The following is a 17045-nucleotide window of genomic DNA, read 5'->3' on the forward strand; positions in this document are numbered from 1 at the left end:
AGGACAGACACATACGATAAGCACTCAGATCAGGTGAGCATCTCACACCTCCTTCCTGAACCAGCGCCATCCATGGATGTCACACTGACATCTCTCTGCAGACAAAAGGCAATGCATCACACTGAGCACCATAATTCATCACAAGTGTGGAAAAGGCATTAAAGAAGCACAATGTAAGCATGTAGAAAGCTGGGTAACTGCAGACAACTAAGGAGGATGAAAGAGTAATGAATCATTCAGCGATATATATTTTGAAGAACAGTCTTTGGGAATGTGGTAACAGCCAGAAAATCTCCTGAACAAATACCAGTGCTGCCTTGGCTGGAAGGAGTCTGGCAGCTGAAGAACTCAATAAATGTATCCACACCAGTGCCAAACCAAGAAAGAGGACAGCCCCACACACTACATTTGCTTTTCTCTTTCCAAACCTACGGAGATATGGCTCATCAAAACTGCAATTGCAGGGAATGAAATGGAAAATGCCAAAATTGGTATACATTACGAAACAGGGTTTTGGAAGTAAAGGAATATGCTGTTTGTGTTACATTCTGCACCCTGTCACCACTGCCCAGTTGCAGGACAGCAGGTGATTCCTGTGACCATATTCTGAGAGGGACAGACAAGAGAAAATATGTATCCCAATTACTCTTTCTAAAAACTCAGACAAAATAACAACCCATAAAAATTCTGTGGGATAGGCAGAAAAGCTGTTTCTCTGAGGATGCTTAGTCACCACAGCATAAACATGTTTGGCTTGGGTAATAAGCAAGGGATCGGATTTAAGCTAAAACCAAAGGGTACTGGAACTGGCAGTTTCAACAGAGAGAGGCTTTTGGCCACCATCACAGAAAGATCTGGTGAGAGGACAGGGGTGCTGAACACTAATTCATTAGTCCAACTTTAACCAAATTCTGAGGGAGCCATGTGGCAAGCAGAGCAATGCTTTAATTGGAGCCTCCAGCTAGGACAGAAGAAAGGATCCTAGGTGAGAGATATCAAGCCACTAAAAGTGTTCCTGGCTGTTAAGGATATGTGGGTTTGGCACTTAGAGTTGCATTTACTCAATTATTTTGTGTTCAGTCTTGAACCTCGATGCCACGACCTCAGCTGATGCTGAAAGTCAGGTCAGCAAAGTCAAAAAATATTTACGTTTACTCTGTGTTAGGAAGCAATGTGTCCTATTGTTGTGGTTTAAGCCAGGACACCTATAAAGCCATGCATCTATGCTGTTGGGTGCCTCATGTCATCTTGCCAAGACTGGGATGGGAGCAGGTTTGGCCAAGTTCAGAGGAAAAAACCCTTCAAGCATGTTGGAACCCTCTGGCTAGGGCCAGGCAGCTGAGGAACATGACAGTGGAGAAGGAGCTGGGCAAACCTCTGAGCACCTCACTGGCTGCCTCTGGTACTTCCAGGACTTTTGTAGCAAGGCTTCATACATTCTGCACAAGCGCAGGCTTGTTGACTTGCAGAGGCCAAAATGTTCACATTTGAGTATAAAAGTTTGACAACTAAACGTCAATATTACATATCCCAGTAACTAACTTTATAGGATGAAATAGGAATTGCATCGCTTCAATGTCTTAAGTCCTGCTTTAGCTATAAGGCTCTCCAGCAGTGCTCAGAAACTCAATGTATTCCAAGAGCTATCTTTAAATCCTTTGAATTATTAGAAATTACGCCTAAACAACATGGCTCTGGTTTCCTTGTAGCTGCAGACTATGGGAGGCAAGAACTGAAAAGTCCCTGAGAAGTCACATATGAATCATAAGATGCACTACACCCAGTGCTTTACGGATGCAAGCCCTGTAGGGTATGACTCCTGAGGAAACATCTGCTTATTCTGCAAGAGGTAGAACAGCAACCAAATAGAAAACTAGACAGATTGGAAAACCAAGAATTGCTGCTCTTTATTTCTGACAATTTTATTCTCAGACCATCTAGGTGTGTTGAATGGTTTATCACAGAATTCTGCTCTTGGTGATTTGTTCTGCTGCTCAGTGCTTTTCTCTTGAGAACGTCTCTCTCGTACCTGTCCCTAGAAAAGAGTAAGCCATTTTTGCCTCAGAGCTAGACAAAATAAATCTGGTGAGGGACAATGAGGATGGCTGAGGGGCTGATTAACAAAGGGCAGGAGAGACAGGGCTCGTGCCACATGCTCGGACAGGCTGTGAGTGCTGCTCAGCTCACAGGTACCAGCATGGGGAAGGCTGGGTTATGGCAGGGATCTAGAAAACCCTCTGTACCCAGGGCAGCCGAGCTGGTAAATCACTGGCCATGACTGTGGTCTGCAAAAGCACCAGAGAGTGGACTGGCCTCTGCACAAACATCAAGGACACTGGAGTCTCCTAAGCAAACTAGAAATGCTACTTTATCCACTCCCACCCTCTGAAAGGACAAAATTTAGACTAGCAGAAAATGGTTGCCACGAGTAACAAGGTGTTTAACATGCTGGTGGTTTCAACAGTAGTGAGAGCTGGTGAGCACAGTTTTATGGGGAAGTGTATTCTGTCTGGGATACAGCCACAGCCCTGATGTCAGTTCCAAGGGAAAGCTCCTGCCTTCGGCCACATTGAGATAATTTGCATTTATCATTTCCTCCCTCACCAGAAAGGAGAAGTGTGAAGGAGGGAAGAGAAGGCTGAAATAGCAAGGAGTGAGTGAAGAAATGGTGCTGTGGTCACAATTCAAACCCATTTTCAAAAAGCTTTGCCCAGGTATCTGTGCCAAAAAGCAGCCATGTGCTCAGGAAGTATTTCAGTCCTCATAAACAAGGCAAGCCAGAGAGTACCGACAGGTTTCATGTCTTTACCCCTATCTCTTTCTTAGTAGTTTAACTTGAACTAGTTTGCCTTGGTTTTGCACGGTTCTGTGGTCTGCTGGGTCCCATAGTTACGCAGGGTCTGCTAATACACCCTTCTGCAATTTGAGAGTCCTTTCAGCTGAAGCTGTGGGACTTCTTTTGCTTGAGCTAAACTTGTACTGCGATCCCTGTATGTTCACACACCCAGAAGGCACGCTCTGATACACAGACCTGGAGGAAATAGTTATTTTCTGAATGATGGGGTTACTCTGTAGAAATTGGGAAGGGGCAACTTCTGGGGTTAGACACAGACATACAGCACAGGAGCTGGTCCCCCACCATCCATGTGTAGCTGGAAGCTACAAGGTCCATTGGTGCTCTTTCCCTTATTCTGGTGAGGAAGAGGACCAAAAATGTGTCCATTGATACATCCTTGAATGGCTCTTCGGTGGAGTCCATGGCCCCAGAGCAGTGCCAGGAGAAACATGCCCTTCTGAACATTTTTCCTGACGCTGAATAGGCTGGGTGGTCAGCTTCCACTCAAAGATTGATTTGAGCTGTCCACGCTGGAGATATGTCAGCCATGCCAACTCCAGGCATTTGGATCTTCAAGAGCAAGACCATCATCTTACCAATTTAATGAGGTACCATTCAGCAGTTGGCAGCCTACAGGTACTGCCAGTGAGTTATGCTGCTCCTTGGGTACTCTTCCAGCCCCCTCAAAGCACAGTTAACGGATTGCATCCATTTTTCAGGGCCTCTGATTGCACACCCCAAAGAAGTGGTAAATGCTCCATCCTTGGCAGTGTCCAAGGCCAGGCTGGACAGAGCCTTGGGCAACATGGTCTAGGGTGAGGCATCCCTGCCCATGACAGGGAGGTTGGAACTGGATGATCTTTAAGGCCCTTTCCAACCCAAACCATTCTATGATTCTATGATTTCTGGGATGCTGATGGCGTGTATGTTACCATTGCAGAAACGAAGGAAAATGATACAGAAGAACAGCAAATACAGTGTTGTGGTTGGGGCTGAGGTTCTGGTTAAGTCTCCCCTTAAAGGACTCTAGCTCAAACACATCAAAACTGTTTTGCATACCAAATCAATGCACAGTAAGTGGGAGTAATCAGGAAGTTCACTTCAAAATGGTTCTATAGCTTTGAACCAAAACATTTATGCAGACACAGCCTTAGGCAGTTAATTCACACCTAAATGTCAGTGAACATCTGTGTTCTCTGCAAAGTTAGGGGAGGGAGGCTGATGCTTTTCAAGACCTACAGGAGGAGATGATACTATCATTTACATATCTGTGTGCTAGTTGGATGCTGTGGATCCTTCTGATGGGTACTAGAGCAGACAGTAAAAAATAAGTGTCTGGTTAAAGCATGGGCAGCTCATCAGATGGGTGGAGGAATAGCAGCTCTTTGCTTAAAACACTCACACGTAGCTAAGGTATTAGTAACCACATTCGCATGCTGCTTTCCACCTAAGTAGGTCACTACTTAAGCAGCAGTCACTGCCTTTGAGCCCAACTCTGCAATTTGCAACAGCACATACAGCAGGCACCAGCGAGTAAGAGGGTGCAACCATCTGTCAAACCTATTACACCCTCTGATGATGTTCTCCTCTCCATGATCAGGCAGCCCTTTCTCTGGCTGTGCCTACGCTGTTGATCAGTCCTGCATTCTATTTGAGCTCAAGCCCAGCACCACCTACCACCCATGCTGGTTTTGTGAATGCTGAACTCCAAACCTGCCTGGAGTTGTATAAGCTTAATTTTTTTCATTATACTACCACATGGATCCAAGCTTTCCTTCAGTCAGTCCTGTCAGTCTAGACAGACTGACACCAGCTGAATTGAATTAATGTGGTCCACCAGAAGATACCCTGAAACTTGGGTCTTCCTAAGCACAGACCAGATGATTTATTTCTAAAGTGCAGCTACCAATATGAAAAGAACATAGACAGATAATATAGTTGAACCTGTTTAACATGCCCTCAAATCCATGATTCAGATAGCAACCTAAAATCATGACTAGTACATTTGATGGGACTTCTGTGCACATGAAGCCTAGAGCCAAGAATGGATATGCTTCAGGCTTTGCAAACCTACAGGCTTTACAATGAATTCCCATAAGTATTCCCAATTTTCATGGGAGTAGTAGAAGACTGCTTTGCTGTCAAAGGTCCTCTGCACCTCCCAACAGGTCCTAACACCGGGGAAATCCTACTATGACCACATTGCAATTGTTCAAAATCATGGTAGAGGTATGCAAATCATGGCTGCATATAACGGTGCCTGTGTCCTCTCCCTTTCCTATAGCCTTGCTCTCCATCAATTAAAAAAAAAACAAAACAACCACACACCCATTCTAAAACCCCAGAACTATGCCAACAAAACCTCTAATATGGATGCTTTTATACACCCAGCAACTCCTTTCTGCTCCTGTTAACTCCATCCTGGGAAGCTGTTTAACTTTCATCTTCATGGGCAGGGTTTGCCAGTTGCAGTTCTAGCAGGAAACCCCTTTAAGTGGAAACAAGCTCTGATATTATTGCTCCCATAGCAGCAAAAAGCTGCTTCTCTGCATGACTCTCATCTCCTAGGGTGTCTGCTGCCCAGACAGATTCCAGAGCTGTCTCCAGCCTGCTGCTCCTGTTCACAGGCAGGCCCTGGCTCCCTCCCAAGCCTTGTCTTCTCTGACCTACGACTGCCAACTCTGTGATTTTATTGCCAGGATCATGGTATTTGATGTTTTTTCTTACTGTCCCCATTCCTAGACTGAGAAAACTTATTTATAATTTAAAATTAAAATGAGATTCTGTTCTTCTTGGAGGCAAAGAAAACCTTGAAAAGCATGAAATCTAGTGACTCACAAAAGTTGCAGACGTATATGTATCATTTAAAAATCTTTTCACTTTTTTGAAGCCTATCTTGTGATGGGGAAAAGTGATTTACATGTTAATTAGCAACACTGCTGACATGAAATATTATTTCCTTGTCTAGTGCTCCTGCTATTACGTAGCATTCCAGTGAGGCAAGACAGAGAGCTGCAATTCTGAAATGGTGGTATTTTATCCTCAGTGGCCAAGAGAAAATCCTGCGCAATGCAGGAAGTCAACAGTCTTTTGGACCCAGGTTCCAAAGGAAGGAGTGCCTTGAGAGGGGAGATGCTGAGTAACAGCAGAGAAGACATGGTGATCCTAATATCCTGCCATGCATACAAATTGTGCCTAACCCAAGGACCCTCTTGCCCAGCCACTGCCCAGCTCACCTCTTCAGTGATTCCCTCAGGTAGATACCTAGTGAGCCTGGGCTAGGCACCACTACCGCCTCTTGAAAAACCATGGAGAAAATCACTCAGAGTAAGTGTGCTCCCAGTGCTCATTGACACACTGTTCTGCATTTATCAACACTGAAGTTACTCAAATAATAACTAAAAAAGAAAGTCTAGGCAGATTCCACCCCCGTTATCTCTTCCACTTTTGCAAAAAAAAAGTCGTTTCCAAACATTTAGTTTAATGGAAGACTTTTTTGCAAAAATAGAAGATGTTTTGATAAAAACATCAACAAAATAAATCATGCAACAACAACTGCTTTGTGCTTTCCTTTTCTTTTAAATAGGACATTTTTCATTAAGTCATGCTTTTATTTTTCAAGATCGTTTCAGGCAATCCTCCAAACTCCTTGAGGTTTTGTTTCATTCAGATTTTTCCAAGTAGGATGTGATCACTGTGATTATGACTTTTTTCTTAATACGAAGGGGATTCTTACACAATTTGGAAATATGGAAGAGAAAGCTGGATGTGAAGAAACAGACAATGACAAAAATGTTAAGCCAACTCGTAAGAATACAAACATCAGGGGAATATTAAAGACACCTGGTCTGGTGAAAAGATGGATGAAACAGCTTTCATTAGATACTGGACAACAAGGTGAAATTTATGTGCAGATGGAAGTAATTTATGCACAGTTCTTACACAAAGGATCATTATTTATTGCTAATAAATGAGCAAATTTGATGGATCTAATCAGTATTCAAATAATGTATTTTAAGAGCAGCTAGGGTATATTCTCTGTAGCTACAACCCACTGCACTCGGGAATTTTGTCAAATTACACAGAACTCCAGAAAAACACTGGATTGTGAAACAAGGGCACTGAAGTAGATGGAACAATTTCAAAAAATAAGAATTGACAGGAATTTCCTCCTCTACCTTTTAGCACTTGTCCAGAAGCAGTATAAGTACTGGGGCATTTCTGTTCAGCAGCATTAATTTAAGCATCCTGGATAGATGAGAGGATAAAAAGCTCCAAATGACACTAAGGTCATTATGTACAAAGTTTAGAATATCAAAGATTGGTACCTTATTTTTTCATTGTAGTTTTCAACCCATGATATTTCCCTCCCATTCTTGTTTCTGATTAAATTTCCTCTCTATTTCTTCACCATCTTTTTTAAGAAGAGTACTTAGGATGTCTTTAAAGGATCAATTTTCAAGACATCATTCATCTGTGCTCACTTGTAGAGGATGCTGTTGACCAGGTTAACCTCACTAAGTCTCTTCCAATCTGAATTATTCTATGTTACACACACACACAACTTCCTCAGCAATGGATGCATCTTTGAGAAGAAAAACAGCATAGGCAGCATTTGAAAGATTTAAACTTTGAGTTCTTTAAAAGGCCTAGGGATGAAAAGAAAAGTTGTCTATTCTCTAGGATAAGCTAAGGTACAAACAACTGAGAATTTATATGAAGAAAATCACACCTGACATTTACAGCCACATCAAAGCCCATTCAGATTCAGCACAGCACTGTTCCTGCACCTTCACAGGAAGAGGTTTCTTCCTGGAAAAAGTACTTAAGTGGAAGACATTTTGTGCCTGAGCTGTTTGACCCTTCCCACTGATGGCCACTCAACAGCAGCAGGAACAGCACTTCAGTCTTCCAGCTAGGACAAAAGATTGGTTTTAAGATCTTCTGTCCCCAGTTGCTTCCTCTATCAAACTGTCACTGGAAGAGTAAAAGAAAAAATTGGATACCCATTCCTCTGGAGGAGTGAAATTCCCCTCATCATCCCCCAGGACTGCAGGTACTAAGTGGAGATTATGCCACAACTTTGTGTATTAGTAGATTTAACACAAGGCAGAAGTCCACAGAAATCTTACTGGAAAGTGGTTTCTGGATGGGATAACTGGAGATAACAATGCAGATTCCAGGAAGGATTGCTGTGGCCTTGGGACAGTGTAGCACGGAAATTTGGGGCATGTTTAAAATATATATGGGATACAATGGCACTGGACAAATTAAAACTAGAAAAAAGATCTCCTAATGACAAAAAGGCGTGAGTGCATTTGTGTGTGTGCACATAAATACCAATTACAAGCTTCCATCAATTATTACATATATCACATATAAAATTTAGTCTTTGCTATACATATATATATTGCATAATTTGGAAATCCTTGATATCTGGAACCTTACACTGGAGCTTGGGTAGAGTGAAGGGTAAGTACAACTCAGCCCATGCCTTACCCCCTCTTTCCACTTTGTTTCAAGAAAACTTGTATCACTGGTCCCAGCCTGTGCCATCATCTCCCTGTAGCTGAGGAGACACATGTCCTTAGAGGGGGTGCAATGTGTTGTGTCAGTTTCCTACACAACTTGACACTGCACAGTTAGAATTACATGCTCATTGTTCACCACTTATCTTATGGAGCCATGGAACAAGTTCAGTTATAAATTATTTTTAACAATCCTGAAATGTACAAAACAAAACAAAAAAAAATCAAACAAAAAGAAAGGCAACAAACTATAAAAACATAGCACCTTCATTTTAGAATTTAAGTGTATGGATTCATGGGGAGACGGAAAGAAACTTCCCTTTTCATAAAATCTATGAAAAGGCATCTTGGCTCATGCAGATTCCATCACAAGGAATCATCACACCAGGTTCTTTCAGTTTGGTTTCCTACCTCTCATCCAGGAAATACCATTTGTTTAGAAACAGCATCTGGCATTTTGCGTAAAGTCCACTGCTGCCCAAAGATAAGGCTAGCATAACACTTAGTACAAGTCCATGCACTTGTGAACACGTCTTCTCCATCTTCACAGGTCATCCTATAGCAAGTTGATTTGGCTTGGGCAACATAAGCTGATATATAGGCTGCTCAGCTGCACAAGCAAAATAACAGGAAATTACAGATGGCTGAAGGCAAAGACAGTGAAGACCGAGGAAGTGGAAAGCAGCAGCCAGCGACACACACACAAAAATAACTGTCTTTCAGAGCAAGAATTTCACCTCCCATCTACATTAGGTTCACTCTATCTCACTCCTCAAAACTAGCCTAGGAAAACAGGGTAGGTAGAGCTCATGTGTTCCTGAAGTAGCAATGAGAAAACCCCAGAATGATCAGAGCAGTTCAAGGGATAGGGCTTTCCTGTTGGCAGTGTTTTAACTTCAATGCTGTTAGGTCTCAGCTTCTATAACCTCAAATAAGGAGGTTGAAGGAGAACTGGAATGGAATCTTACAGGCCCATGAACAGTATAGTGAACCACACACTTTCTGCTTGGCTGGGTATCTTGCACACCTGTTTGAGTAAAAATGAGCTGCCTGAATGAAGGCTCACTTTTTCCATCTCCAATAATGTCAAGGCTTTCTTAGCAGTTTCCTGGGGAGTTTCACAGTAAATAAATGGATAACCGAGACTCATTCTTAATATTAACCTTGAATTGTCAAGTCTTTTTACATAACAAAATGGCAGCAATGAGAAGAACTAAAAGATTTTTTTGGTAATTCTATAATTAGGCAGTAATGTTGAGGAAATATGCTTTATTTTTACAATATGGAAAAATGCCTTTGCCTTGATTAACAATAAGAAGTGTTCCAAAATTCTCCTTCATTGGCTTAACATACTTATTGGATGCCTCATGATAGTTTGGTAGCAAATCATCACAAGCAGTACACATTTGGAGTCCCTGCCAAGCAAAGCCCCTACCACAGAACACTCTGGAGTGAATCTGCCTCAGTCTTTCCTCAGTTAAGGAAGTTATGCTCACCGAAAATAAACAGTGGATGATGAAGCAAGGTGTTTCCTAAAAAATGCAATATCCAGGAATTTTCTGTTAGCTTAGTGAATATTATTGTACAGAGTGAAATGTTTCAAGCTGTTATAACACAGTCCTCAGGATTTAGAATTTCAAAGTTCATTCTCCAAGAGAGGTGTCCTGGGTTCAGCAGTAGCAGTCATGTTTCTCCTTCATGGTAGCTGGTGCAGTGCTGTGTTTTGACTTCCAGCCTGGGAACAGTGCTGATAACACCGATGTTTTCGGTTGCTGCTAAGTGATGTTTACCCTGACTAAGGACTTTGTGAGACTCATGCTCTGCCAGGGAGAAGGGGAAGCTGTGAGGAAGCAGAGACGGGGCGCCTGACCCAGGCTAGTCAAGGAGGTATTCCATACCACAGCACGTCATGCCCAGGGTGGGGGGTAACTGGGAGTTACCCGTAAGGACATGGGCTTCCGGGTGGGACTCATTTCTTGGCCGGTGGTATCGTATTCTCTTCCCTTGTTATTTTCTCTTACCATTGTTGTTGGTGGTGGTAGCGGCGGTGATTTGTGTTGTACATTGGTTGCTGGACTGTTCTTGTCTCAACCCGTGGGAGTTGCACTCTTTTGATCCTCCTCCCCTTTCCTCCAGGAGCAGGGAAGGAGAGAGCCCTGGGGAAGGGGGGGGGGGCCTCGATTGCTCTCAGCCTGGCACCACTCACTGGGAGCAAGTGAACAAGCTGTCTGGCTAGGGTTTAAACCACAACAGTTCTTTTTGGCGCCCAACGTGGGGCAAGAGGGGTTGGCATAATGACAGATCTGACTGGATTAATAGTCACTCATCACAGTGCTGATTTATTGGCTCTCAAGGTTGTTCCTCTTGATCTCACAGTTTCAGTATATCGTACCTTACTTCCATCCGGTATTTGCTGTATTAGCGTTTTTCAAGTGTGGGGCTTGGGCTAAGTTTTTTGTCCCATTGTACTTTACGGTAACGACTTGTAATACAATAGAATCATTGATCATGAAACTGATCTGGCTTATGTTCCCAGTGTGGTCACCACCTTTATACTTTGGGAGGTATATAATAGAAGTGCTTAGCAATTACACATCTTTTTTCTCCTTCTCAGGTGCTCAACCTGTGAAGAAGACATCCTTTTACCCTCCTAGTCGTCCCCCCAGACCATTTACATTTGAGAGTTTTGAAGTTTTTGAATGGCCTTTTAATGCTGAGTGTGATGGGAATCACCATGCTGGCACGCATACAGAGTGTTTTGCCCACGACTGATTTCAAGAGCTAAGCAGAGTCAGGTTTGGGTCTTGTCTGGGGTCAAACAGCGATGTAGGAGGACCAAGAGATTTTCCCTGAGGCTGGACAGCCATGAGTGGCAGGGTGTGTGGGATAGTATGGGCAAGTATCTAGGTCAGTGGGCCCCTCCAGTACTTTGGAATTTCACTACCAAACAACTGCAAAATCCAGAAGAATTAGTAAAACACTTAAATGAGGTGTGTGGTCATTCTGGCCATACCAGAGACGGACAAATCATGGCAACGTGCTGGGGCTTGGCCTATGCTTACAGGGCCTTGTTCAACACTATTCAGCACCTTCAAAAGGAAAAGAAGGTCAGCAGATCTGAGGGCAAAGCAACAGTCAGCGCAGCTACTCCAGCTCCAGGCACAGCAGCTTCACCACCCCTGCTGGGGTAACCGTGCTGTTCATTGCAGCCAAATTTTGAGTAACAACTGTATTTGTCACTGGGGGTGGTGATTTGTGTTGTACATCGGTCACTGGACTGTTCTTGTCTCAACCGTGGGAGTTGTACTCTTTCGATCCTCCTCCCCGCTCCTCCGGGACTGGGGAAGGAGAGAGCCCCGGGAGGGGCGGGGGGGGGGGGCCTCGATAGCTCTCAGCCCGGCACCACTCACTGGGAGTGAGTGAACAAGCTGTCTGGCTAGGGTTTAAACCACAACAAGAGGTAACTGGAATTTGGGTCTCTAAAAGTCCAGGATTTCTTACCTATTATCTCATTTGATATGAATCCCTGCAAAGCAATTTGCTCTGTGAAACTAGCCCTTTGCATCCAGATCTCCTATATTTGTGGACACAAGCAAAACCAGAGCATCTCAAGTCAAACAAAACATTCTGTTCAACACAAAAATCAGTGTTTTCAACTCATTCATATAAATCTGAATTATTCTGGTTCAGTTCACTGGGCCAAAAGGAAACAGGAGATTCTTTCAGTAATACTGGTTCCACATGCATATGAACCTTGGACTCAAACTTCGGCACTGATAGACTGTTTTAAATAGCATGAGGAGGCCAAGACCCTGCCTTGTTGAAGTAAGTGTAAAATTATTTGCGATCAAAGCTGCAATCTATAAACTGAATTCACTCTGCCCTTTCCTTCGGATAGGCAAGGAAACGCAGATACATGCAACATCCCCTATCCATTCAGAGCAAAATCCAAGTATCACAAGTCTTGCTTTTGCCAAACATATAAAACATGTTCCACATAAGGTTTGGGCATATACAAAGTTTGGTGTTTACAGGCTAGCAATGGATGGTTTCAAGGACCAGTTGTAAACTCTGGTCCTTTTGATGTGGAAACTTCTATGCAATGTTAGAGTACAGGAAAATTTTTTGCAAGGCACTGCTTTCTCCTCTTATGAGCTTCAGTCTCAGTGTATTTGTACAATGACTCAGAGGAAGGCACTGCCTCTTGAACATAAAACCTACACTAGGCAACAATCTATACTAGATAAAACGTCTAAACTTTCACCCTGACATCTGGGGCCATCACACAACTCTTTTTGACATGGTAGCATTTTGAAGTTCAGTAAGCTTTGAGTGACTGGATGAAAATTCAGATTTGGTAAAAGAAGTAGTACAACTTCCAGTACACAAAGCCACTGTATGATGTGAGCTGAAGGAACCAGCTACTGCAAGAGAAGTCTGGCAAGACAGTTTACCACAAGATTCCTGTTTAATATGAAACCACCCCTGCTGACTGAACTAGACTGGGCACTGTACACTGGATTTATTCTGGGCCTGCATTTTGTCAGTCTCAGAAGGAGCCCCATATGATAGGATGTTGAAATCACCGAGTTAAATCAAGCAAATCACACTTCTCACACCACTCAGGGTGTGTGTAGAGCAATCACATGGAGTCAGACCAGAAGTCCATCTAACCCATTACACCTTCTCCAACAGCATACATACAGGTAGAGCACAAAATTATTAGCCCTTTATGTAGAACAAATCCTAAGGCTTCCATGCTCAAATCTCAGTGCTGCAGCAATTTCGTGCACCCTTTCCAAGCTTCCTCAGCTCTGGTCTACAGCTAGAAAGTCAAACAAAAGCCAGTAAGTATTAACCTGTCCCAGTCTAAAACAGACTAGTTTTCTGATTATTTAGCTTCCTCAGCTGAGCACAGAGGTTTGAGAGGAGAAGAGGAAGGAGAAAAATGGACCACAGATAATCCTGTCCCGGATTGCCACAAACTGCCATGAAAACAATTATGAAATTAGCTCTCTTGGCTTCCCTGTAAACTGTTAGCTTCCACATGACACCCTGTTCTCACATCCTTTGCTGACCTATTTCAACACATTAATTTGCCAGAAAACCTGACTAAAGATTTCCCCCCTCCTAACTGACTTCAGACTGAAATAGCTCAGTTAAGAACCCGTAAATGCAGCTCTCGAAGGAGTTTAGACTACAGTGAAACTTCAGTCCAACCTGCTAACAGGGTATCAGCAAATCATACCATACCCCCAGTAAAGCTGCCACTTCAAAACCAAGAAGTCAAAGCACAACCAGGAGAAAAATAAGCAAGCCTTACGCATACAGCCCACACAAGAAGTCACTCAATAGAATTAAATTTACTTCACTGTATTTTGTACCCACAGAGAACATTTTGGGATAAGGCTCCAAACAAGGCAGCACAAATTTAATACAGTGTCTCCCATGTCGTACCTCTGGCAGCCCTAACTCTACCCTTGAAATCTGATCTAGCCCATCCTGTGCCTGTTTATGAGTTAACTGAAGAATCTGCACAAGACAACTGCCTATATTTTACCATCTTTCCACACAGGTCTTTCGAAAGAATACTATAAAAATAACCTAGCAGTAGGAGCACTGAAATCAACAATACTCTTAACATGTGTTTTTGAATGCAATGTGGAAGGTCAGAACTTAAAATACTTGGAGCCTTGGCATTTGGTCATGCTGCAGCTTATTTTACTGGGTTTTACATCAACACAATTTCACCTTCACATTTAAGCAGATATTATAGCTAGCCAGAGAAACAGCATGATAATATGTACCCTTGAACTTCCATTTCTTAATTCACTTCTGAAATGTGACGTGGCACTACTGCAGCAATCAGCAGGCAGCCTAACATTATGTAAACAGTTTCAAAACCCTGATGGATAGTTTGGAAGAATAAGAACTTTGCAGCCTGGCTAAGCAAAAACTAAAAACCATTAACAGGTTTTAGAGGAAGGTGGCTGCTCTAGGTTAGCACTACCAAGCTTTTACAAGCAACCTCCACACATCAAACTATCTTATTGCCTCTGTCAACAGCAGGCAATAAGGAGTCAAGAGACATCAGAAATTTTAAGTCTCCAAACCACTCTATAAGCAAGTTATGAAGTCATTTCTTCTATCACAGAAGCTGGTTAGTCAGTCTCATCTACCAGGATACCAGGTACATAAACAGTCTATCACCTACTATTTCTTAAGGAAATCACATTCTCCCTCATACACATTTTTGCTGCTCACGCACCAACTGCAAGGCGCAAGACCTAAAGAAAGCCTTTAATAAATCAATTTAAAGGGAGACCGCTTATCATGTAAAATGACAACATGGTATTTTTCAGTCAAAATAATCAAGCTACATCATGAGTTGTGCATCAGTGTCTACCATGAAACCCAGGAGAGGTTTATAAAAATAATTACATGCAAGTAATTATGTTAAATACGATTACCCATCATTAATCATCTCACAGTCATGGGATAACAACCAACACTATTTTGTGATTAAGAGATCAGGTATCAAGTCTTGCTCTTTCAGCAGAGAGGCACTTCAGTGTGATATTTGTGTCATGCGAGGTACTGACTTCTGGCTATCAGCACCAACATTGTATCGTAGTTCACCTTCAGACACCTATGCATCACTCTGATAAGTAGAAACATTCTTCACAAACTCTTAAGTGCGCTTACATAAAGCGCGTAGATGGTGTACTTCACCAAGGAACCCGTCCCTATACAGTTTCATTGAACTGAAACGCCACTGTTCTTTGACTTTTATTAAGTTCACTTAGGTTGACCAGATGAGCTTCCCCAAAGTAAACAGGGTTATAAAATATCAGAATGATTCTATCCTTAGGTGCTCAATAGAAACAAATACTTGGTTTAACTAGAAAACTTTAAAAATGACTTTAGATACAAAAGTGTAACAATTATACTGCGCAATACAACTTGATATATCACTAAGCCCATGAAATTAAAGGTTTTTTGCACCATCAAGAATAGCCACAAGTCCTGAACTTCCATTCTTTATGCATCCTTGACCAGAGTAAACCTAAAGTTGGGAATGCTTGGGATTCAAAATACCCTGAGCACATACTAGTGCAACACCACAAAGCATACATAAACCATCGGAAAAGGGAGAACAGGAAAGGTGGGGGAAAATTAGCAAGAATCAGATGGTGCTTTATTATACAAGCATGAAAGTAAGTTCCTTTGGAAAATAACTTCTCGGGTGGACTTCTGGACCAGTGAGGTAGCCCAATGGGAGAGAAAAAAAGTGGAAGCGGAACTTGGTCCCCACGCGTGATACCTGCCGGAGGGTCCCTCGCATCTCCCCGCACCCCGGCGGGGACGGGCCGAGGCCCAGGCTGCGCGGCCCGGCAAGCCGCCCCCCGTGCGGCTGGGGGTCCGGCCCCTACCAGAGCGGGCCATAAAGTGCAGCAGCGGAACACGATCCAGACAAGAGCAATGTAAACAGGTGACTGATATCGGTCTCTTAATCCGCACAGCGGGGAAGCTGAGGAGCCGGTCAGCACCCCCCGCCCAACCCCAACCCACTCGCGGCCTCAGGACGGCGCCACGGGGAAACGGCGCACCCGCACCACGGGAGACAGGTCCACACCGAGGATCCGCTGCGCTCGGCGCTGAGCCGCCGCCAGGCTCCGGCGGCTCCAGACGCTGCCCCGCACCCGGATGGAGGGGAAGGTGGTGAGGCTGGGGGTGGCCGCCTTCCAGATCTCCTCCAGCGACTTGCCGCCGAAGGGCTCCCAAGCGGCACCCCCCGCCGGGCTGTCCCGCTCGCTGTCCGCCTCCTCGCCCGGCGGGCACAACGCCAACGCCGCCTCTTCCCCACCATCGCAGGGGTCAGCGGCCACCGGTGCCCGCTCTTGCCGCTGCCTCTCCCGTACCCTCCTGCGGCGCCGCCTCCGCCGCCGCCGCTTGGAGCTGCCACCGGCCGTCGCGGCCCGGCGCTTGGCGTCCGCGGCTGGGAGGCGCCGCTTGCCGACGCGGCGGCGGGGTCGCTCCGCCGAGGGCGGCGGCGGGTCGGGGACAACGGCTCTGCAGGAGGCGTATCCGTAGACGTCCTTGCTGCGGAGGATGACCGGGGAGAATTCGTGCTTGAGGCTGCAGAGGAAGTTCCAGAGCTCCGAGTCGGAGCTCATGAACTCCGTGGACTTGGGCATGAAGAGCTTGAGGGCGTCGCCCAACGCCTTGGTGCCGGCGAAGGAGACCTGTGAACGCGAGTACACAACTTTCTCCGCCCCCCCTTCCAGCCCCCACGCAGCAGGCGCCGCTCCGCCGTCGGCTGTCTCCGCCAACACCGCCTGGTCTCCCGCAGCCGCCGCGGCGCTCCCCGTCTCTTGGTTCATCTTCCCGGCTCCTCTCTCCAGCGCCGCCTGCTTCCTACTGCGGGTCATGGAAGCAGAAGGACGGGGCGGGCGGGGTAAAAGATGCTGAGAAGAAAGAGCGGATCAGGGATGAGGAGCCGGCCGCACCTCGGCCGCCGCCGAGCGCCCACCGTCTCACCGCACCCTGGCGCCCTCCCGCCCGGTGGGAAGCGACGATCGATAGCCTACCGTCCGGCACAAAATGGCGCTTTAAAGTCCCAGGCGGGACTGCGCACCGGCCCGCCCTCCCTCCGCGCCCGGCGGTTGGCCCGTTTGAAA

General features: G+C 44.9%; 1 protein-coding gene across 1 annotated transcript; it reads right to left on the minus strand.

Moving 5' to 3' along the window:
* Positions 1–15736: 15736 nt before the first annotated feature.
* Positions 15737–16832, minus strand: CCDC71L (coiled-coil domain containing 71 like). Its single transcript, XM_057417833.1, has one exon. It carries the CDS (start codon positions 16794–16796, stop codon positions 15945–15947), a length of 852 nt encoding a protein of 283 aa, XP_057273816.1. The 5' UTR covers positions 16797–16832; the 3' UTR covers positions 15737–15944.
* Between the last annotated feature and the right edge of the window lie 213 nt (positions 16833–17045).

Source organism: Pezoporus wallicus, unplaced genomic scaffold, assembly GCF_028554395.1.
Source record: "Pezoporus wallicus isolate ANWC-B61680 ecotype Strahan unplaced genomic scaffold, APGP_CSIRO_Pwel_v1 contig_5542, whole genome shotgun sequence".
Taxonomy (NCBI): domain Eukaryota; kingdom Metazoa; phylum Chordata; class Aves; order Psittaciformes; family Psittacidae; genus Pezoporus; species Pezoporus wallicus.